At 43.4% G+C, this 22,006-nt stretch overlaps 1 protein-coding gene across 6 annotated transcripts in view; it reads right to left on the reverse strand.

The window, feature by feature from the left end:
* The window catches only part of SMURF1 (SMAD specific E3 ubiquitin protein ligase 1), a 68,412-nt gene that overhangs the window by 19,120 nt on the left and 27,286 nt on the right, over nucleotides 1–22,006 (reverse strand). For 2 of the 6 annotated variants that reach the window (XM_019804819.2, XM_019804818.2), the window contains exons 1-10: nucleotides 12,124–12,495; nucleotides 10,514–10,552; nucleotides 9,056–9,164; nucleotides 7,245–7,378; nucleotides 7,018–7,083; nucleotides 5,703–5,778; nucleotides 3,781–4,022; nucleotides 2,989–3,073; nucleotides 1,217–1,363; nucleotides 340–538 (exon numbers count right to left, since the gene is read on the reverse strand). In XM_019804819.2, coding sequence (XP_019660378.2) covers nucleotides 340–538; nucleotides 1,217–1,363; nucleotides 2,989–3,073; nucleotides 3,781–4,022; nucleotides 5,703–5,778; nucleotides 7,018–7,083; nucleotides 7,245–7,378; nucleotides 9,056–9,164; nucleotides 10,514–10,552; nucleotides 12,124–12,253 — 1,227 coding nt within the window. In that variant the 5' untranslated portion in view covers nucleotides 12,254–12,495. Of the gene's footprint in view, nucleotides 1–339; nucleotides 539–1,216; nucleotides 1,364–2,281; nucleotides 2,360–2,988; nucleotides 3,074–3,780; nucleotides 4,023–5,702; nucleotides 5,779–7,017; nucleotides 7,084–7,244; nucleotides 7,379–9,055; nucleotides 9,165–10,513; nucleotides 10,553–12,123; nucleotides 12,500–22,006 lie in introns of those variants that run through there. The other 4 variants (XM_034669825.1, XM_034669826.1, XM_019804821.2 and 1 more) reach the window with 3 other exon arrangements.

Consider the following 22,006-nt stretch of genomic DNA (forward strand, 5'->3'; position numbering starts at 1 on the left):
ATAAAATAAAATAAAATAAAATAAAATAAAATAAAATAAAATAAAATCAAGACCTGAAGGGGCGCCTGGGCGGCGCAGTCGGTTAAGTGTCTGCAGGTCATGGTCCCAGGGTCCTGGGATCGAGCCCCGTGTCGGGCTCCCAGCTCAGCGGGAAGCCTACTTCTCCCTTTCCCCCCTGCTCCTGCTCTCTCTCACTATCTTTGTCTCTCTCTCTCTCTCTCTAAATAAAATCTTAAAAAAAAATCAAGACCTGAAACACCAAACAGAAAGAAGAACTCACTGTCTGTTAACAGGGTTGAATAGTCTATGCCTCACTGCTGCTCGCACTGAATTCCATACCTCGAATATTTCTTCTCTGGATACTTCGATGCGGCAATGACCAGCTTGGGGCTGCTGGAGTGAAAGTTCATGTCTGAGGACCTTCAGCTTCTGGACTAAATCTCTTTCATATCTCTGGGCAGGAAGCTCCTCATCTTCCACAGAGCCCTCGCTGGGCAATGGCAGCGGCTGGCTGGGCTCCTTTAGTTGGCACTGGTGACTTGAGAGGAAGAGAAGCATCAAGGTCACTTCAAAAGTAGCGGCCAAGGGAGCTGCAAGCAATGACCCCCATTCGGACCAGGTGAGAGTTCGTAACACAGAACTCTAAGGCCACTCACAAAATTCCAGGAAAATCAAGGACGAGGACGAGTAGAGGGATGAAGTGGCATTTGTCTTGTTCAGGTTCTGCCACCAAGGTCAGCTATCAATGAGAAGGGCTACGTGGGCTCTTACGTTCTGGAGGACATGACAAACCCGGGACACTGAACGTGGGATCCAAGATAACTCCCAGTTCCAAGTTGTCCTGGAATGGCGGGCACGAGAAAAGACTCCGGCGAAAAGCACTGCGGACAGCACAGCCCTTCCTGCCCCTTGCTCGAAGGGCCACACACTCCCTCAGAGCGCCGCATGCGGAAGCTTCAAGAATGGAGCTGTACTAAGACTGCCCTCTCGGTGAATTTTATTTAGGCTGCAAGCAAGAAAAGGTGGCAACAATACAGCTCAGAACAGCTCACAGCTTACTTGAGAGTCTGAGACACACACCTGTCCACCAACTATTTATCCTATTTTCCTTAATGCTTATTCTCCACTAACAAGGCAGTAGGTAAATTGAGAGAAATATTAGAAAACATTAAATTATAAATGTAAGAGGTCAACAAAGATTGTGTAAAAGTCTTACTTCATGATGTGATGTAATCTTGGGTCTGTAAACTGGGTGGTTCGGTTATTATGGTCTACAAAATATATTCTCCCCGAAACTGTACTTCTGACTTCCCAACCTGGTGGCAGTGGTCCAAGTTCATCGCAATTCACACTGTTAAGGTCTCTACCAAAATGGAAGATAACAGAGAGGTTTGTCCATCTGCATGTCAAGGCATAAGACCAAAAGCTTCAGCGAGAGGAACCACAGGAGTCCCTGATCAGTGAGGCCATGGCCCAGTTCCGCTAAGAGGGACAGTCATGGTGCTACTTACGCCGAACTCCCACTGAGTCCGTTGCGAGTGGCAGCGACACCCAAGAGATAAAAACGGAGCCCTCAGAGCCTATAACTGTGACGGGGAACCTGGTCCACCGGGGAACCTGGTCCACCGGGGAACAGCATTTCTTACACAAAAGAGGGCCAAGTAGCAGGAAGTAGCTGATTGCTGTCAGAAAACTACCTAATTTTACAAGTTATGTTAAACGCCCCAAGGTCACAGAGGTGTCTTCACTGAAAAGCTCCCAGAAGCACAAGTTTAAAGCTCAGGGGGACATTTTAACACACCTTTAGAATCTCTCGGTTCTGAGCAGGGGCACTGGGAAGCGGCGTTCTCGTGCTTTAGTGGGCTCTGTTCCCCAAGTGGTTCTGACCCTAACCTCACGGTTACTGATTTCAATACAGTCCAGTCACGTGGGAGCACAACATCACTGACCAGGTCACTTGTCTAATTAGCACAAAACCTGACAGTTCTTACAGTGGGTACTAAAGAGACACCTCATTCATTCGCAGGTAATATTTCCATTCTAATTATAGATACTAAATTTTAAATTCAACAGAGACTTGGAAAGTCAGCAACAGGAAGCTTGTTCTCAGATGAAACAAATTATGAATAGAAAGGAAATGAGCATTACTAAAAATGTTATTAGGTAGTAATGCTATTCTAAACCAAAACAAATTTTGAAAAGAAAGGCAAAACAAAGAAAAAAAAAAAAAAAGAAACTTAACTCCATTACGGGATGGGGGAGGGGCGGGGGTCTCTCTGACCTGGGCTCAGATGTATGGCCTTGTAGAAGGAATTCGTATAGAAAAGCTTCATCTCCCCCAGGAATGGTCCCCAAGGGACTGAGGCAATAGGGACAGTAAAGTAGAAGAGAGAAAGGGTAATAGAGTCTTTATATTTCCTTGGTAACATTTTCTGATGGAAAATTTTCAGCACATAAAAAGTAGAGAGAGACCATTAATGAATAACCCACTTTGACCATTACCAACTCATCGTCCACCTATTTCAAACACGCCCCTCCCTACTCGCTCCCCACTTCCCGGCCCCGATTATCTGAAGCAAACCCCAGCCATCCCATCATTTCATCCATCGATTATTTTTGGTTGAAAATGACAGCAACACACCTTGAAGGGCTCACTGGGTTTTAAGCAAGAGCACGGTTGATTTCATATAGGGGCGAGGGTCTTTCCAGTTACGTGATCTGATTTCAAGATCCAGGCCTGCTCTCTTAAGGACCCACTTGTGTGACAAGAGCAGTTGCCTGGGTACCAAGAGGAGTCTGAAGGGGGCAGCAGAGCTGGTGCGACTCTAACCCAGAGAGCCTGAGTCCAAGCCCTTGTGACTCATCCTCTCTGTGCTGCCACTCTTCTTCCAGCCCAAGGGGTGCTACCATCCAGCGGGGGCGGGGGGGAATGTCCCCCCCGAGCTGCTGGAGAAAGGGCTCTGACCATGCACATTCTAGAAAACCCACCTTGGTATCCTGGGGTCGTGCCATGTGCTAACTCCAGTCTGTGTGTGCAAAAAGTAAACTTGGCCCTGCACCGTCGTTCTTTGTTCTGCACAAGAAATCAGAGGAGGGGGCTAGTTAGATTCAATTCCAAGGAGAGTTGTCAAAGAATCCTCTCAGCGCAGAGTCTAAGCTTCCTCTCGGTATTCTTCTGAATCACCGAGACGAGAGTGGTGAGCTTCTGCCGGACCTGCTCACTTCGCGAGCCCTGTGCGAATATTTGGGCGGCTGGCCCTGCTCCCTGCTCACACCTGCGGAGACAGTGCTCCCCTTCCCCGGCCACACCCCATGAGACTCAGGATGTGTAGCCACCTTCGTCCCGCCCCCGGTCACCTCCGGCCGTGCTCCTGTCTGCTATTATCTGCACATCTCTATTATATTTCTCCTTCACTGGGTTCTCCTCTCCGGGGCGGTCAGATGGGCCCTTCTTTCCCTCGTACCCAGCGCAGTCCCCCCGCCCACATTCACATCACAGAGCGCTACACGTACCCTCATCCAGCCCACGCATCATCCTGCATTTTTTTGGGTCTTCATTTGCCTAAAATTTTCACACCATTGCTAAACTGGGAGAGTGGAGCAATTGCTGACAAATTCATGATTTATCACCACCTTTTTTACTTGTCTGCATCCTGACACAGCCGGCGTAGGGCACGGCTCCGCCAACGTCAGCACTCAGGGCGCGGACAGTCACTAAAAAAGGCTTCAACAAGGAGCCACGGCAGCCACCACGCGGGACGGCGGGGTCTATTCTCTCACCGTAGCCTTCGGGCAGTTCTGGTGACTGGTGGCCGTGGGGTCGGTTCTGAGGCGTCTGGAGGGACCCCCGGACCTCAGGATTTCGGAGTCGCTGCGCCTGGAGTCTTTGATCTTGACTCGGGGACTCCACGAACCTGCAGTCCCCTCCCCCCGCAGCAGCACCGGTACTGTCCGTGTAAGGGGCCGGCTCCTCCATGAAGCAGCTGAGTGGCCTTCCAGGCCCCGAGTCTTCATACACGGTTCTGAAAAGGAGAGGGGCACGGCGCACATGGTGACCCCGGCCCGAGATGCGCACCTCAAACCCCACCGCGACGCCCCCACACCCGCTTACTGGGCTTTCCCTCAATAGAGATGCCCCCAGTGCCTAGTTGTATGAAATTCGTTCTGTCCTATTTATACAGAAAGACAGACTTCTCCGTGAGGCACAAGCAGCCAAAGGGAGCCATATGTGGAGTGCTACCGAGGCACGTGCAGGATGCCATCCTCAGGGAGGGCTGAAGGATTAAAAAACCCAACCCTGTGCTATAAGAAGCTCGTGAAATGAGACTTCATTTTTCTTGCTTTAAAATCAAATCCAAATATTCCATTTTCCTTGTTACTTTACTCTATCATAGAAGTCCTGGTTATATAAAGTACTGCAATGACTTTTAAGTCCTCTCGAACACACATCTCTACCTCCTGAACAATTCTGAAGACAATTTACCTTAAAAGGCTATTCCCCTCACAAGTATTTTAAAAAAAACATCTTACACTGAGAACTTCCAAATATACACAAATTGAGAGACTATCTCCACAACCGCCTCCCCATACCGCCCCCGGGGCTCCTCACCCAGCTACAACAATGGCCAGCCCAGCTACTCCTCCACTCTCTCCCCTCCACTGGATTATTCTGAAACCAATCCCAGAGTGTTTCCCTTTCATCCTTAAATATTTCAGCATGTATCTTGAGAAGATAAGGACTTCTTCCATTATCACGACTAAAAAAAAGGATATTGATTTTTTTTTAATATCATCAAATATCAGTGTCCAGACTTCTCCAGTGGTCTCATTAATCAGCATCTAAACAAGGTCCCCACACTGCATTTAGTAGGTGAACCTCTTAAGTCTCTTTTATTATTAATTTGTAGATTCTCTTCCTTTTTATTTCTCTTGCGATGCAGTTGTCTACAGAGCGCCCCCTTCTGGATGCTGCTTAGTGCCTTCCCTTGGGGCTGAGCGTGCCTCCATCCTCTTGATTTCCAAGAGGTGTCTTAATGTCAGATTACCTCTCTTTTGTGGTGTTTTAGAAACTACTAATGATTACTGCCCCGCTCCATTAAGGCACTGGGGATCACAAAACTCTGATAGTGACCAATGAGTTTTTAAGGTGTTATTTTTTTAAGTGTTTTTTTCCTCAGTGTCATGGTAAACTCAAAAAAAAATTTTTTTTTTTTAAAGATTTTATTTATTTATTTGACAGAGATAGAGATAGCCAGCGAGAGAGGGAACACAAGCAGGGGGGAGTGGGAGAGAAAGAGGCAGGCTCATAGCAGAGGAGCCTGATGTGGGGCTCGATCCCAGAACGCCGGGATCACGCCCTGAGCCGAAGGCAGACGCTTAACTGCTGTGCCACCCAGGCGCCCCCAAAAAATTTTAATATATTTAATGTGTTTCCATCCATTGTAGTTATGACTCTTATTGACACTCAAACTCCCATCTTTGGCCAGTGAAAATCTCTTTCAGTTGGATCCCAAATCTTGTGGGTGCAACTCCACTAATCTTTACAGCTTCTTTTATAAACAGGGAAACCAAACCCCGCCTTTATCCCAAAGTCCTTTCCCGTGTGTCAAGCATTCAGCACGAAGGTGTGAAAGCTACTTTCAGGGAGTGCGAGAGCCCAAGGCAGCAGAGACGTGAGTGGGCACTGCCGTGGGGATACATACCCTTCATTCTCTAACAGTCCTCTGCAGTCTACCACAGAGCCGCCAGTGCCTATCCTGTCTCGTGTCTGTAAACTGACTAAAACAGAAAAGAACGTCTTGCATTAAAATCCAGTGGCATTTCATACAATTGTAATACAGTGAGCCATTGCGAATGTGTAACTTACGTACAATATTATCATACAAAGCGAGGGACACGTATATACAGAAACGTATCTACTGCTAGGCTCTCAAGTGTGAAGCATTTACTCCATTAGCTGCATGCCTCCGCATACTGCTTGGAACATTCCTGGTAAACGTGCAGAAGGGGGTGCTGTGTTTTCACCCTCCCCATAAAAATAACAGATTCACAACAGTCACTTCCTCTAAGTCACCTCATTTTTAAAGAAGATTTTTAATAAGGACTCAGAAAGCACTTTCAGTATCTGCGAAGTCTGGATGAACTTAAATATTTATCCTCTATCCCTACTATGAACAACAAAGACATTTATAAGATTGCTTCTACTCATTTTTCCCCTGGCACACCACTTCACGGAGAAAAAGAAGTCACAAACAGAAAAGCATTAAGTGAGAACTTTCTCATTATGACAGTTTTCAGGATGCGTACCCGCTGTTCATTTATTTTGAGTCAAGTCTCTTCAAGACAATGTCTGAAAAACTTGGGGTCCTAACTCACTCTGGTATGCTGCTGAAATACCAGGTTTCCTCCACCTCCTTGCAGTGTATACAGTCAACACTGGAATTACCCCAAAATGCTAATAAGATGGGGTGGATAACAGAACAAGCCACTTGACGGATAAATTGCTTCCAACGGGATACCTCCAGTCAACACTTGTAACTTCAGCACATTTGATTTTTCTTCCTCCTCCAAACTTCAATCCTGACTCTATAAAATTCCTATCACACGGAAGTCTTCCGAACTTTGCTTTGTACATACACGATAAGCCTTCCTGAAGAAACTAGTTCTCAGCCCTCGCATGTGTGGCCACCATTCTTACCATGTACGCTTGGAGGAGACAATGACAAATTAATCGTCCATGAATGAGGTGCTTAAAATTGTATTTGAAATGAAAACCCGAAATCTTTTTGGAGCCTCGTCATTTTAACTCAACTTGGGATGACGGGATGAAGGGAATTAGGAAAAATCATAAAAGCACACAAGATGAACGTTTTTGGTGCTGAAAAGATGGCCCCGGATGTGGCTTGTCCTTTGAAATCTGTCACTACTGTCACTGCCTGTGTGCGCTTTCTCAGTGATGAAGCGTTGAATGTTAATGTCTGTAAAAGCATCTCTTTATACAGATGAGAAAGTTCTTACCCACTATTTGGCCACGAACTGCATCAGTATCTGAGGGATTTAGTTTGCATAGATCCAAACGCTGGTCTGCAAACAAACAATTCAAAACTTAACCCAGGGAAATGTTAACTAGGGAGGAAGGCAGGAATTGCGTATTTCAGTATTCAAAAGAAAAAAAAAACCCAAAAAAGATGCCTCATAAGCCTTCCTCAGTTGTACTGAGAGGCAGGAAAGCATGTGGTTCTTACAGCCAGTGTCCTTCAGTCTGCTGATGGCGTTGGACAGCAGCCGCGCACAGCCCAGGAAGCCAGCTCCTTGCTTCTTGTGAATCTTCTTGTGGTTCCACACGCTGATGGTTATCGAATCCGTCTTCCCAACATACCTGCAAACGTGCAAGCTCCTTTTTAATTGTCTTTCCGGATTAGGATAGCCCACAGAGATTTAATCTGCCTGACTTGTTAGTACGAAAGAGTCCTTTTAACGTGATGGGGGCTCCCTATTCCACATCTAACAGGCACTCAATAAATACACACCTACTCCCTTCAGTGATCTGGGAAAAGGGTGACGCCCAGTTATAGAAGAAGCAAATGGGCATAACGACATCATGCCGATAATCTTAGAACAGAGATTCGCTGTATTTTCATAGTTTCAAAGGACGACAACATGATTCATAAATTCCCATCAATTAGGCTTTAATGTTGAATACCAGTTTGCACCAAGGGCTGCTTAGAAACCCACAGGTCCACCGGAAGCACACTACAGAGCACTAACTCAGACATTACACCCCCACCTACTTCTCCGTGCAAATCAGCCACAGAGGGCAGCTTTTGGGACAAGGAATGACCACCACTTTCCAAGCCACTTGGGATTCTTGAGTGTAACTGCAATGTGTCTTGGAATCCAGTTAACTAAAAATCTACCCAAACTCAGTGCAATCTGTATCATACAAAACCAAGAATCACTCCACGTTCCTTCGATGAAAACTTCTCAGCAGGGACGTGAAAACTTAGGTGTATATAAAACAGTGGTTTTCAAAGTGCAATCCATCTGAGGAATGAACGTAAGACATTGTCTGATGGTTGCATAGCCTGGTAGACGTTCAACCATGTCAAACTATGTTTTCTCTTGTAGAAAATCTACTTGTACTAAAAAGTGGGATTTCAAAGATGGAAATATATATAACACATATCTGCATAATAAATATGCACAATAATGCATTTTTTTAAAGATTTTATTTGTAAGTAAACTCTACCCCCAATATGGGGCTCGAACTCACAACCTCGAGGTCAAGAGTCCCATGATCCACTGACTGAGCCAGTCAGATGCCCCCAAAATAATGCACTAATTAATTAATAATGTCTGCCTTCGGCTCAGGTCATGAGGATTGAGTCCCCGCATCAGGCTCCCTGCTCAGAGGGAGTCTGCTTCTCCCTCTACCCTTCTGCTCTGCTCATGATCTCTCTCATTCTCTCTCTCTCAAATAAATAAATAAAAGCTTTAAAAAAAATAATAAAGCTCTACAACCAGGTTTAGAGCTTCACTGGAAAAGACAAAAAACAAAACAGAGTAGCATACAGAGGACCTGAACTATGGCCCCTTTTTTCCTGTTAGCATGGCCAAGAGACAGAAAAGTTTGAAAACCGCAGTTATGGAAGCAAACCATGAAGGGGCGCCTGGGTGGCTCAGCTGGTTAAGCGACTGCCGGCTCAGGTCATGATCGTAGAGTCCCAGGATCAAGTCCTGCGTCGGGCTCCCCGCTCAGTGGGGAGTCTGCTTCTCCCTCTGACCTCCCCCATCTCATGCGTTCTCCCTCTCTCTCTCTGTCTCAAATAAATAAATAAATAATCTTTTTAAAAAATCCATGAAAATGTCAAACGCAAGAAATTCCAAGTATATGGATTCTAAAATCAGGCAGTATGTATCCATTTAGCCATCCGCTTTTGTTATCAATAAGAAATTGGTAACTCATTTTTATCTTTATTATTAAATGCTTCTCTTAAAAGCTAGATACCTACTTTCCTGGGGTTCCCCAAATTTGCTTATAGAATATTTGACTCACAGATCATAGTGCTGGTTCCATTTGGGGTCCAATGTGTTTTTCACAGTGTCCGTTGAGTGGCACTGCCCAGATCCGTCCACCACAATCTTTGCAAAGGGGTCGGGGAGTCCTGGAGGAGAGGGGACAGCCACACCTGGATGAGACTACAGATCCATCCATGGGACACAGAACGTGGTGTTACAGGCTGCAGAGAGCTTCAGGATTATCTAATTTGGTGAAGATCACCCCAGGGCATTTTATTCTCTGCTTTAGGGTTAGTTTGATCAGCAAAATAAGTTATTGCTAGTGAGCTTCCTAAAATAGGCAACCCAGTATGACATCATTCTCAGATTTTTAGAGGCTAGAAAATGATAAAAAAAAAATAGGCTTAAATTCAAACTTTCATTTCTGATGATCACTAAGTGGTCTAATTAAATGGAAGAAAAGGGGTCTATAATTAATTGTATTTAAAACTTTCTAGAAAATAATACCTAGAAATCTTGTTTACTGATCTTTGTCTAGTTTATGCACAAAAGTGTTCACCAAGTCTTAAACCGGTAGATTCCTCAATGGATTCATACAATCTGAGAGGTCGCAAGGTTAGGGCTTTAAAGATACACCTGGACGGGGCCACTCCTCCGGAGCTTGCCGGCTACTCGAATAAAGTCCGAAAGCCTGAGTTTAAAGTGTGAATAATACCACTTAAGAACCGAGCAGCATTCTTGTGAGCATCAGAAAGACTGAGAAATTTCATGCTGCAGGCACCTGCTTTAGAGTGGGTGAACTTTTTTAAGCTAAGCGGTGATTTCTTCCTGCAGAAAAGGATCCTCTTGCTCTTTTTTGCACGTTTATTTTTTTTTACACTTCCTTTCATTATGAGGCTTTCAAAATGTGATTTAATTTCTAAAATTTGACTAACAATTTGACTCAAACCCAGCTATTTTATAGAAAAAATGTCTCGTGTGTATTTGAGCTGAGAACACTTCAAAAGAAAGGAATCTATTAATGGGCGGAAAGACAGAAAACAGGGCGCGGCCGGCACAGGGAATGAGAGACAGTCTCTCTTGTATGATTATGAACTCCGTGCCTCGCAGCTAAGGTAAGCCTCTCCGTGGTAGTCAACCTGGAAATGAAGTTGGTCAAACCATGGATCTATTCAGCAAAGGGCAGAACTCTTCCGGGGAATATACCCAGGGGTTTTTTTTTTTTAAGTTTATGTTGCAAAAACGTGAGGGGGGCGCCTGGGTGGCACAGCGGTTAAGCATCTGCCTTCGGCTCAGGGCGTGATCCTGGCATTATGGGATCGAGCCCCACATCAGGCTCCTCCACTATGAGCCTGCTTCTTCCTCCCACTCCCCTGCTTGTGTTCCCTCTCTCGCTGGCTGTCTCTATCTCTGTCGAATAAATAAATAAAGTCTTTAAAAAAAAAATGTGAGGAATATTACTATTGTAAGACAGCAAAAGCGGGCATGTACTTACTGAAGAAGTCTTTCTTTGCAAGGTTCTTGGCACATAATACTGAAAACAAACAGAAATCTAGGGTTAGCATTTATGGAGATGTTCACAGCTAGTTGCTAAGGACTGGATTGTGTTGCCCCCTCCCCCAAAGTACCCTCAATTAATGTCAAAGCCCTAACCCAACGTGACGGTGTCTGGAGGTGGGACCTTTAGGAGATGCTCAGATTTAGATGAGGTCATCAGGGTGGGGCCCTAGTGGTGGGATTAGCGCCCTGACAAGAAGAGACCCCACAGCTTGCTCTCGCTCTGCTCTCCACGAGAGGACACAGCAAGAATGTGGCCGTCTTTATGCCACAAGCTGGCCCTCACCAAGACCCCCATCTGCCAGCGCCTTGACCTTGGACTTTTCCAGCCTCCAGAACTGTGAGAAATAGATGTATTTAAGCCACGCATTCTGTGGTATTTTGTTATAGCAGCACAAACGACTGAGACACAAGTCTGTATTTGCAATGGGAAAAAAAACCTAGAAATTATCTCTGCCAAGGATTATCTTTCAAATTTAGTGCGACACTAAACAAAAAACCTGACAACTAAAAAGTATTTTCTCCTCCAATTGAGAACCAAGTATAACAAATATGTTTTCATTTAAACTTTAAATGTTAAACATACAGAGATAAATTTATCAATATGCTCTTATAACCACATAGGATCACATGAATGCCAATTCAAATTAACACCTACAGTATTTACTTTATAGCTACTGCTAACAGCTATAGAAGGAACTGTGCATTTTGGACATTCAGATAAATAACACAATTTTGCAAATGCTAGATAACAGAAGGCAAGGGGAGACTGACAGAAAATATGGGGCCACCATCAAGTGTTGTGAAACACAAATGAAAAAATGCATATTAAGAATTCAGCACAGGGACACCTGGGGGACGCAACTGGTTAAACATCCGACTCGACTCTTGGTTTCAGCTCAGGTCATGATCTCAGGGTCATGAGATCGAGCCCCACGATGGGGCTAAGAGGACAGATTTTCTGCCCCTCCTGCTCATGCTCTCTTGCTCTAAAATTAAATAAATAAATAAATAAATAAATCCTTAAAAAATTAATTTAGCACGATGTTGGCATATGGAGAGAATACAGTAAATGCTACATCTTAATAATGAAGTGGCATCAGTTCCTGTGAAGAAATTTTCTCACCAGCTCCGTTACACGATTAAAGCTACCATCATCGCAAGAGAAAACACACCAGTCACTTTTACAGCGCTTCACAAATTTTGCCAGTTTTTAAGAATATAGTGTTTTATTATAAACATATTATGTCTATGCAAATATACGGTTCTGTAAACTTTTCACTCAGTATATTTTTATATAACAGCCTTATCAGATATAATTCAATTCGTCTATTTCAAGCGTCTAATTCAATGGTTTTTAGTACATTCACAGGGTTGCACAACCACCGCAATCAATTCTAGAACATTTTCCTCATCCCCCAGAAGAGATTCCATACCCATTAGCCATTACTCCTCAACTACCCCTCACCCGACTCCTAGGCAACCACTGATCTACTTTATGTGTCTGTGGAGTTGCCTTCTGGACGGTTCAGATAAACGGAATCCTACCGTATGTGGCATTTTGTGACTGGCTTCTTCCACTGAGCGTGTTTTTAAAGTTCACCCACGTTGTAGCGTGAATCGGTACCTCATTCCTTTTCCTAACTGAGTGATACCCCATTGTACGGATAGACCGCATTTTCTTTATCCATTCATCAGCTCAGAGGCATTTGGGTTGTTTCCAATTTTTGGCTATTGTGAATAATGCCGTGCCAGCTGTGGTGTAGACCCAGATTTTATTTCTCTTGTTGGGAACCTCTGAGGCATTACATCTCACATTTTGAGCAAGTGCCGGGCTGTTTTCCACAGCATCTGCACTATTTCGTCGTCCCACCAGCAGCGTCTGAGGGCTCTCGGATTTCTCCACACCCTAATACTTGTTATTGTCTGTCTCTGCGGTTTTTCATCTCTGTGGTTTTAATTTGCATTTCTCTGATGACTAATGAATGACTTGGAGCATCTTTTCATGTGCTTATTAGCCACTGGTAAATCTTCTTTGGAGAAATTTCTATTTAAACTTTTTTGCCCATTTTTTTAAATTAGGTGATTTGCCTTTTTCTGTGAGAACTCTTTATTCTAAATATATAGGTATCTATAGATAGGATATCTTTATTCGATATAGGACTTGCATAATCTCCCATTCTGCGGGATTTCACTTTCTTGATGTTTTGTTGTTGTTGTTGTTGTTGAAGATTTTATTTATTTATTTGACAGAGCACAAGTAGGCAGAGCAGCAGGCAGAAGGAGAGGGAGAAGCAGGCTCCCCGCTGAGCAGGGAGCCCCATGCGGGGCTTGGACCCAGGACCCTGGGATCATGACCTCAGCCAAAGGCAGCCGCTTAACCGACTATACCACCCAGGTGCCCCGATGGTGTTCTTTGAAGCAACAAAGTTTTTAATTTTGAGAAAGTCCAAAGCATCTATTTTCTTTGGTTGCTTGTGCTTTTGGTATCATGTTTAGGAAGGCTTTGCCTAACCAATGGTGTTAGAGATCTACTCCTATATTTTCTTCTAAGGGTTTTAATACTTTTAGCTTTTTTACACTTCCAACTCTTAACTAGACATCTAGCCTATAATCTATTTTGAGTTCATTTTTGAGTGTGATGTGAAGAAGGAGTCCAAGTTCATTCCTTGGCAGGTGGGTATCCAGCTGTACCAGCACAATTTGTTGAGAAGACTCTTCTTTCCCCGCTGACTTGTCTAGACCCTTGCTGAAAATTAATTTCCTATAAATGTGACAGCTTATTTGTGGTCCTTCAATTCTAGTCCATTCATCTGCATGTCTCTCCTCATGCCATGACCACACTGTCTTGATTACTGTCTTAGTCTGTTCAGGCTACTATAACAAAATACAATAATTAGGTAGCTTATAAACAACAAACATTTACTTCTCACGGTTCTGAGTCTGAGATCAAGATGCCAGCACGGTTTGGTGAGGATGCAGACTTCTTATAAATTCTCAGCAGAAGGGGCTAGGGATCTCTCTGGAATCTCTATTATAAGGTGCTAATCCCATTTATTAAGGTTCCAATCTCATGACTTAAGTACCCCCAAAGGCCCCACCTACTAATAACCAGCACCTTTTGGGAGGGAGGGCCACAAACATTCAGACCATAGCAATTACCATAGCTTTGTAATAAATTTAGAAATCAGGAAGCATGAGTTCTCCAACTTTGTTCTTTTTCTAAATTGTTTTAGCTATTCTGGATCTGTCAAATTGTCATGAATTTTAGGATTAGCTTGTTAATTTGGGCGGCGGGGGGGGGCAGCCTGGAATTTGATAAGGATTTCATTGAATCTGCAGGGAATGTGGAGAGTAGTGTCATCCTAACAATTTTAAATCTTCTACTCCATGAACATGGGATGCCACCCCCCATTCATTTAAGTCTTAACTTTGTTTTGTAATTGTCAGAATATAAGTTTATACTTCTTTCATTTAAAAAATTCCTATTTTAAGCATTTTTTAAAAATATTTTTAATTTACTTGAGAGAGAGAAAAAGAGAGAGAGCATGAGGGGAGGGGAAGGGGCAGAGAGAGAGGGAGAAGCTGACTCCCTGCTGAGCAAAGAGCCTGACATGGGGCTGGATCCCAGGACCGTGAGATCATGACCTGAGCAGAAGACAGATGCTTAACCAACTGAGCCACCCAGGCACCTCCCCCCCCCTAAGTATTTTAATCTTTTGGGTGCTATTGCAAATGGAACTGTTCCCTTAATTACATTTTCAGATCACTGATTTCTAGTGTACAGAAATACAATTGATTTTTGTATATTCAACTTTTTGTATCTTGTAACTTTGTTGAACTCATTTATTAGCTCTAATACTTCTATTATTTTGAATTTTCTGTACAAAGATCATACCATCTGCAGATATAGTTTTACTTCTTCCTTTACAATCTGGATGCTTTTTTAAAAAAAATTCTCATGCCTAACTCCCCACTACCTCCAATACAATACTGAAGAGCAGCGGTGGGCATTTATCTTGGTCCTCATCTTAGGGAGAAAGCATTCAGACTTTCAACCATTGAGTATGATGTTAGCTGGGGGGTCTTCAGAGATACCCTATATTTGGCTTAGGAAGTTTCCTTCTGTTCCTAGTTTGTTGAGTGTTTTATCATGAAGTGCTGTTAGCTTTTGTCAAATATTTTTTCTGCATCTACTAAGATGACCATTTAGTGTTTGTCCTATATCCACTGGTATGATATAGTACACTGATTTTCAGATGGTAAACCAACCCTGCATTCTGAGATAAATTCTATTTGGTTATGGAGCATAATCCTTTTATGTGCTGCTGTATTTAGTTTGCTAGTTAGTAATTTGTCAAATTTTTTTTGTCTATATTCATAATGGATATTGGTCTATCGAATTTTTCTTTAATCGGGGTGATGTAGACTTCATAAAATGGGTTGAGAAGTGTTCACTCTTGTTTTTTTTTTTTTTTTAAGATTTTATTTATTTATTTGGCAGAGACAGCCAGCGAGAGAGGGAACACAAGCAGGGGGAGTGGGAGAGGAAGAAACAGGCTCCCACCGGAGGAGCCTGACATGGGGCTCGATCCCAGAACACTGGGACCACACCCTGAGCCAAAGGCAGACACCTAACGACTGCACCACCCAAACGACTGCACCACCCAAGTGCCCCTTGTTCTTTTTTTTTAAGTGAAGAAATAGTATTCGATTTTCTTTAACATTTAGTAGAATTTGCCAGTAAGCCATCTAGGATTGAGCTTTACCTTGTAGAAAGTGTTTTCAGTTACTAATCCAATCTCTTTACTTTTTATAGATCTACCCAGATTTTTCATTTCTTCCTGAATCAGCTTTGGTAGTTTATGTCTTTCTAGAAATTTGTCAGTTTCACTTAGGTTATCAATTTTTGGCATACAGGTGTTTACAGTATCCTCTGATAATCCTTTTTATTTATAGTCAGTAGTTATATTTTCTCTTCATTATAATTTTTATGTCCTTCCTTTCCAAGGGACGGACGGATGGACGGACAGACACACACACACACACACACACACACACACACACACACTTTCTCTCTCTCTTTAGTCTCTTTCATGGAAAGATCATAATTTATTACAGCTCCTGCTGCTGTTTTGTTTCTGTAATTACAGAAGTAATACTTACAAAAAATGAAAACCTGGAATTGTGTAAGTAGAAAATTCATGACCCTGAAATCTCGTCATTAACTCTTTGCTTAGGATTCTCCTGGCTACTTTCACATGCTTATTATTCCCATTTAAGTTTAGAATCATTTTAAGCAGGGGCGCCTGGGTGGCACAGCAGTTAAGCGTCTGCCTTCGGCTCAGGGCGTGATTCCGGTGTTATGGGATCGAGCCCCACATCAGGGCTCCTCCACTAGGAGCCTGCTTCTTCCTCTCCCACGCCCCCTGCTTGTGTTCCCTCTCTCGCTGGCTGTCTCTATCTCTGTCGAATAAAAAAAAAAAATCTTAGAATAATTTTAAGCAAGTTTAAAAAATCACTTAATAAATAAATTTGAGGGAATTTATCTCTTTACAATACTTAGTATTCACATTCTTGAATGTAGTACATTGATTCATTTATTAAATTCTTCTTTAATGCTCTTAAGTGACGTTTTAAAGTATTTCATACAAGTTTCCCACATTTTTAACTTGGTTTATACTTAAGTGATTTTTTGTAATATTGTGAATGGGAGTGTTCCTTTCACTGCATTTTCTGTTACTTGGATATAGGAAAGCTATTGATTTTCTTACATTAATTTAAAATCGGCCATCTTTTTCAACTCTCTTCAAATAGACCTGCAATGTTGTTTCCTTCGACTTCTTTTCTCTTTCCCACAGTTTGAATGTCTCAGAAGCTCTCACATCAAACTCAAATGTCCAAAACTGAAGTTGAAATCTTCCCATTCTGCGTAACAACATGGTTCTCTCCCAGGATCCATTACTTCAGAGATCATCAGCTACACCCATCAGTTGCACAAGCCAGAAATCTATGTGTCATGCTTTTACTTCTCGATCTCTCAAATGTCTTGACTCCTCACCATCTCCACCCTTGTTCAAGTCCCCAACATCAGCCATCACCTAGTAACCTTTTCAAAATTTAAACCTCCTACCTCCTTCCACACTGGCTTCCCATTTCAAAACTCCAGCCCTGTCATGCTCTAAACCCGACCTACCTCACCTCTTCAGCCTCAAACATCATCTACCAGCTCCCAGCCCTCGTTTTTCTAAGATGCTGGTGCTGGGCTGCTTTTGACTGGAAGAATTCTGCTCACATCTCAAAAAGATGAATCTTTGTTCATATTTACAAGACTAGCAATGTTTTAATTTAAGGCTCATTTCAGTGGAATTTGATTACATCATAAAGTGGAGAAAGTCTCAATAGTGTCAGCAAAGATAACTTTGCCTCCATTTTGTGCTAAGATCCTTTAGGGCCATACTGAATCTGGTTTGGTTAAGGGAATTATGATTTCTCCTACTAGAATAATTTTGTGATCTTGTCCACTCTAGGAGATAAAATGATAAACTGTAATTTATCGCAGCCTAAAATCCCACTCTATCCAGAGACACCAATTCTGAGTGAGCTTATGACGATACAACAACGACCAAAACAAAGTCTATTTCTCTCAGCGTAGACAACCGCCTGGTTCCTTTGACTCCAACTCTCAGGTGCCCCTCTACTTTGAACACATCATGTCTCTTACATCCCATGATTTCCTAATCACATGCAAGAATTCCTTAATGTTGGGGATAAGAAACAGCAAATTACATACAGCTCACTCTGTATCTGAAAATACATGGAAGAGAAGTGCTAACTTGAGGTAGATTCAGTCAGTAAGACAATGTCTTTACCAGGTCCTCCACAAAGGCTGTTTCCCAAAACATGACTTGTCGTTTCCCCCACCCTCCCAGGACAAGCTGCAATGGCACAAATATAGCACTTTATTATAATAATCAACTGAAGAAAAGTTCTAATTTGTGTCATCATGTCCACTATTTTTCTGTTCTCCCAGGCTAGAGCCTCTGGCTGTCATTTTGATTCCGTTCTCTTTCTATATTTACATGTGTCACCAAGTCCTATCTTTTCCTTCTTCTAAATGTCTCTTGAATTTGCCCTTTCCCCTCCTTTTGGACCCACTCTCCCATTCTTGGCTTCACTGTCTCACAGCTTAATTGAAGAGCAATGGCGCCCTCCCTCCTCAAGCCTCCCCAGGCCACACAACATTTTGCCACCAGATCAATCATCTGAAACGCTATTTTCATGTTCTGAGACCCAAAAAGCTCCAACGGCTCTGTTTTACGTTTTACCACAAATCTAAATTTCTCCCTGAGTTCTAAAATGTGCCATCCCCTAGCATCACCCATATTTCCCACCATTCTTCAGAGCACAGCTTGGTTCGTCACCCCCTCCCCTCCCACCCCTAGGCAATTGTTCTTGCTTCTCAACCCACTCGACAGCCCTCTCTTTTTGCTGTGCTCCATCTTCACAGTCCAGGCCAAGGCTCCTTTCTCAGTGAGGCCTCATTCAGGCCAGTGTTTCCGGAACGTCACCCCATGATAACACTTCCACTCATGCCAAAATGAGAAAAGTGAGGCCAATATGGTGGGAGTTTTGTAAAAATGGAACAAAATCATTTCAAATGCCTGTCCCTCATTCTGGTGTTAGGTCTTTTCTATATTTTTTCAGGTCACAATATCCTGGGGTTTTTTGTTTTTTTTTTTAAAGATTTTATTTATTTATTTGACAGAGAGAGAGGCAGCAAGAGAGGGAACACAAGCAGGGGGAGTGGAAGAGGGAGAATCAGGTTTCCCGCTGAGCAGGGAGCCCGATGTGGGGCTAGATCCCAGAACGCCAGAACCATGACCTGAGCCGAAGGCAGACGCTTAATGACTGAGCCACCCGGGCACCCCACAATATCCTGTCTTTAATGAAATGAGATAAAACAGTGATAGTTTCACCAATGACTCGGCAAATAAAAAGCTGGCGATTTTGTGTTGAAAGCCACGTTTACAGAAATGTTTTGACTGATCCGAGCATCACCGCTCTTACCACCAACAATCTCTTCCCTCTTATTCTCCTATTTACTTTAAGAACCAGATGGCTGAGCATTCCGTTACTTTTCACACAGGTGGGCTTTGTCCCCCCAGGTAAGTGAAGTTCTCTTTAGACCGGAGTGTCATGTGGAGCAGGCCCCTCGACAGCCATGCGACACAGACCCTGATGAACAAGAAACAAAAGGCCCGAAAGAGGAACAGGGATACAAGTGTGGACCATTAAGGTATTCTAATAATTTAAAACATCTAAGTAAGATGTTCCTCTATTAGAAAATATCACTTGCCACATGGGATAGCTGCCAACATACGATATGCAGGTAATGTATGTCATCAGCCGTCTACCTCACCTAACTCTTAACTCTGAAATGCAGTTTTTTAATCAACTTAGGGGAAAATCCTTTAAGCCACAAAAAAGAGAGAAAAACAGAGTCCCTGCTCAAGGGAAAGCAGAAGGTTTCCTGGTCAGTGTGTCACCAGCATGTCACTTTACAGGCCCTGAACCAGAGTCACTCATCTGTCAACTCTCATACCAGTTTAAGAAATCCTCAAACTAACTGAGGGCTTCAGAGGGGAGGGGGGTGGGGGAATGGGATAGACTGGTGATGGGTAGTAAGGAGGGCACACATTGCATGGTGCACTGGGTGTTATATGCAACTAATGAGTCATCGAACTTTACATCAGAAACCAGGGATGTACTGTATGGTGACTAACATAATAAAAAAACATTAAAAAGAAATCCTCAAACTTGTATTAAGAGGAGGGGGGGAAAAAGTCACATTTCAGTTACATCAAAATGCCCAAACCTTTAAATCCATACAGAAAGGAACTCTGTGCCATTATTTGCTTCATGGAATAAACAACTTTTCCCGACCCTTCTCAATAAGCTAACAGACACACACACATACACATTTCCACTATTCACACACCATCAGATGAAAATTTCTTCTTTGCAGGGAAAATTGTCCAAGTGACCCAAATACATTTGCGCAGCCACCAGCCGTCCGTACTGGCTCTGGGGGCGGGGTGACTCCGGTAAACTACAATCCTTAGACGGGTTTTCCAAGCACCTCCTTGCTTAAAATCCGAGGGTTGCAGCTTCGTCTTCTATAAATGTGTTAAATTAAGAAATAAACGACAAAATTGTGTGATTTATTTGAACTCGGAAGGGTAGCAGAGCTCGGCTCGCACCCTGAAGAGTGAGACAGGGCTGCCACGACAGAAACTCTGTGCGCTCCCCCAACCCCCCAACTCCCCCCCGCCAAACACACACACACAACAGCCTCAGCAGAGCTCAGCTCCGGGGACTAGGGGATTGGCCTGCTCCTCTGCCTGCCACCCCGGGTCCCCACCAGCAGCAACACTAACAGCATTCTTGTGACTTCAGAGGCTCAGCGGCTCTTCTATGTACGTTAGTCTCTACCTCTTCCTCAGGGGATGCGGCAAGTGGACAAACAGGGCAGCTGTCATTTTTTCCCCACTTTACTGGTGAAATTAAGATTCAGGAAGATTCAGTAGCCATCCCCCACTTCCAGCCCATCCCACGTTATGCTCTCACAGCAGCGTCATAGCCGTTATTAGGTTAAAATTAAATCCTCTACTCGTATGCTGCTTCGTCTCTGTTTCTCCCTCACAAAAGTGCCCCCTGGAACAAGGAACTGTGTCTTTTATATTCGCCACTGTCTCCAGAGCTTGGTATGGTGCCTGGCACACAGAGGTTACTTTTAGAATGTTTGCTGAATAAATAAATTGGGTTCTTCTTCTTTCTTTTTTTGAGAGAGAGAGAATGTTAAGTGGGGAGGGATGGGGCAGGGGTGGGAGAAAATCTTTTTTTTTTTTTTCAAAGATTTTGTTTATTTGAGAGAGAGAGAGTGCAAGAGTGAGGGGGGCAGGGGAGCAGAGGGAGAAGCAGGGATTCCCAACATGGGGCTCGATCCCATGACCTTGAGATCATGACCTGAGCCGAAGGCAGACGCTTAAAGAACTGAGCCACCCAGGTGCCCCTTGTAATAACCTTTTTTCCTCCCCCTTAACTATTCACTAGAACATAAACACCAAGAAGACAGAGACTATTCTCCTGAACGATTACATCCCTGCCCTGGAGCACAGGGCCTGGCATAAGTGAAATGCTCAGGCATAAGTGAAATGTTTGTTGAACTAAATGAGTCCGTGCTTGAAGGAACGGATGAAGGAAGGAGCTGGAGCCGTCGCCACGGTGTGTCTGCTGCCATCCCCGGAGCCCCACGCCTGGCAGCTTCGTGCATATACCCGGCAAGTCCTGTTCTTTGGAACAAGTTTATGCTATTTCTTAAGGTATCTCTTAGGGACATCTGATTGAAAAAAATGTTCCCCTGCAGTTTCAAGCCAGAGGTAATATTTCAATGAGGGAGAAGTTAAGTATATGTCAAAAAAAACAGTAATAAAAGTCTGAAGGGTATTTGGAACTTCTCATTTGAACAAAGCTCTCATTAATGAACAAAGTCATTTTTACATCTTAAGGATGGTTTTTAGGGATTGATCGGGCCACCAAATTCCAAGAAGAGGTATAACATATTTTATTTTTAATTTTTAATCTTAAAGTGTTGCTTTTCTTGACACCCTGGATTTGCCCCCGTGGAATGGACATGAGGAAGACGCCTTCCTGTGGGAAGAATGACCAAGCCAGCCTCACGGGAAGCATTTTCCAAAGCTACTGCTGGCTTCGGTCTGAGTTCTTCCCAAGCATCACAGGCTAGACAAGTGCATGTCATTTAAAGTCTCTTTTACCTCCAAGATCATGTTTCTGTCTTAAATCAACCAAATGGAATGTTTTCCAACCAGTAGCGTGGACCTAAGGCATCAATAGTCAGGGCGACTTACCAGGCAGAAAGGTATCTCCTTGCCTTTGAACACAGGAAAATCCAGGTAGTTATTAGAGACAGTTTTATCTCAATATTTAAGGTTCTATTCCAAAAGTAATCAGTTCCTAGATCAGGTCATTATCAATGTTTTCTCTCTAAACAGGTTTGTTTTTCCTTTCAAATGTCCTCATTCAAATGCCATATGCAATGACATTTATTAACTCCAACACTTGAGCCCCCAGCATCTACTGTCTCAGCTCCTGCAAAGCGCGTGGTGATTTAATAACCAGGAATTAAGGAGCACTTTGCCACGTGAGCTTCCAAAACCGCCCTGGCAAGCAGACTATCTCCCAGGCAACCATCTGACCGAAACCACCCGATAAAACCTCTCCATGGAATCAAAGGGGACAGTTTGGAAGATCTGGAAACTTTGCCGTTGCTTTGTTGAAACTTTAAAAATACAATCTAAGTCCCTTTAGTATAAAGACAGCAGCTACAATTTATTGAATGCTCACCAGG

Source organism: Ailuropoda melanoleuca, chromosome 10 (assembly GCF_002007445.2).
Source record: "Ailuropoda melanoleuca isolate Jingjing chromosome 10, ASM200744v2, whole genome shotgun sequence".
Classification (NCBI taxonomy): Eukaryota; Metazoa; Chordata; class Mammalia; order Carnivora; family Ursidae; genus Ailuropoda; species Ailuropoda melanoleuca.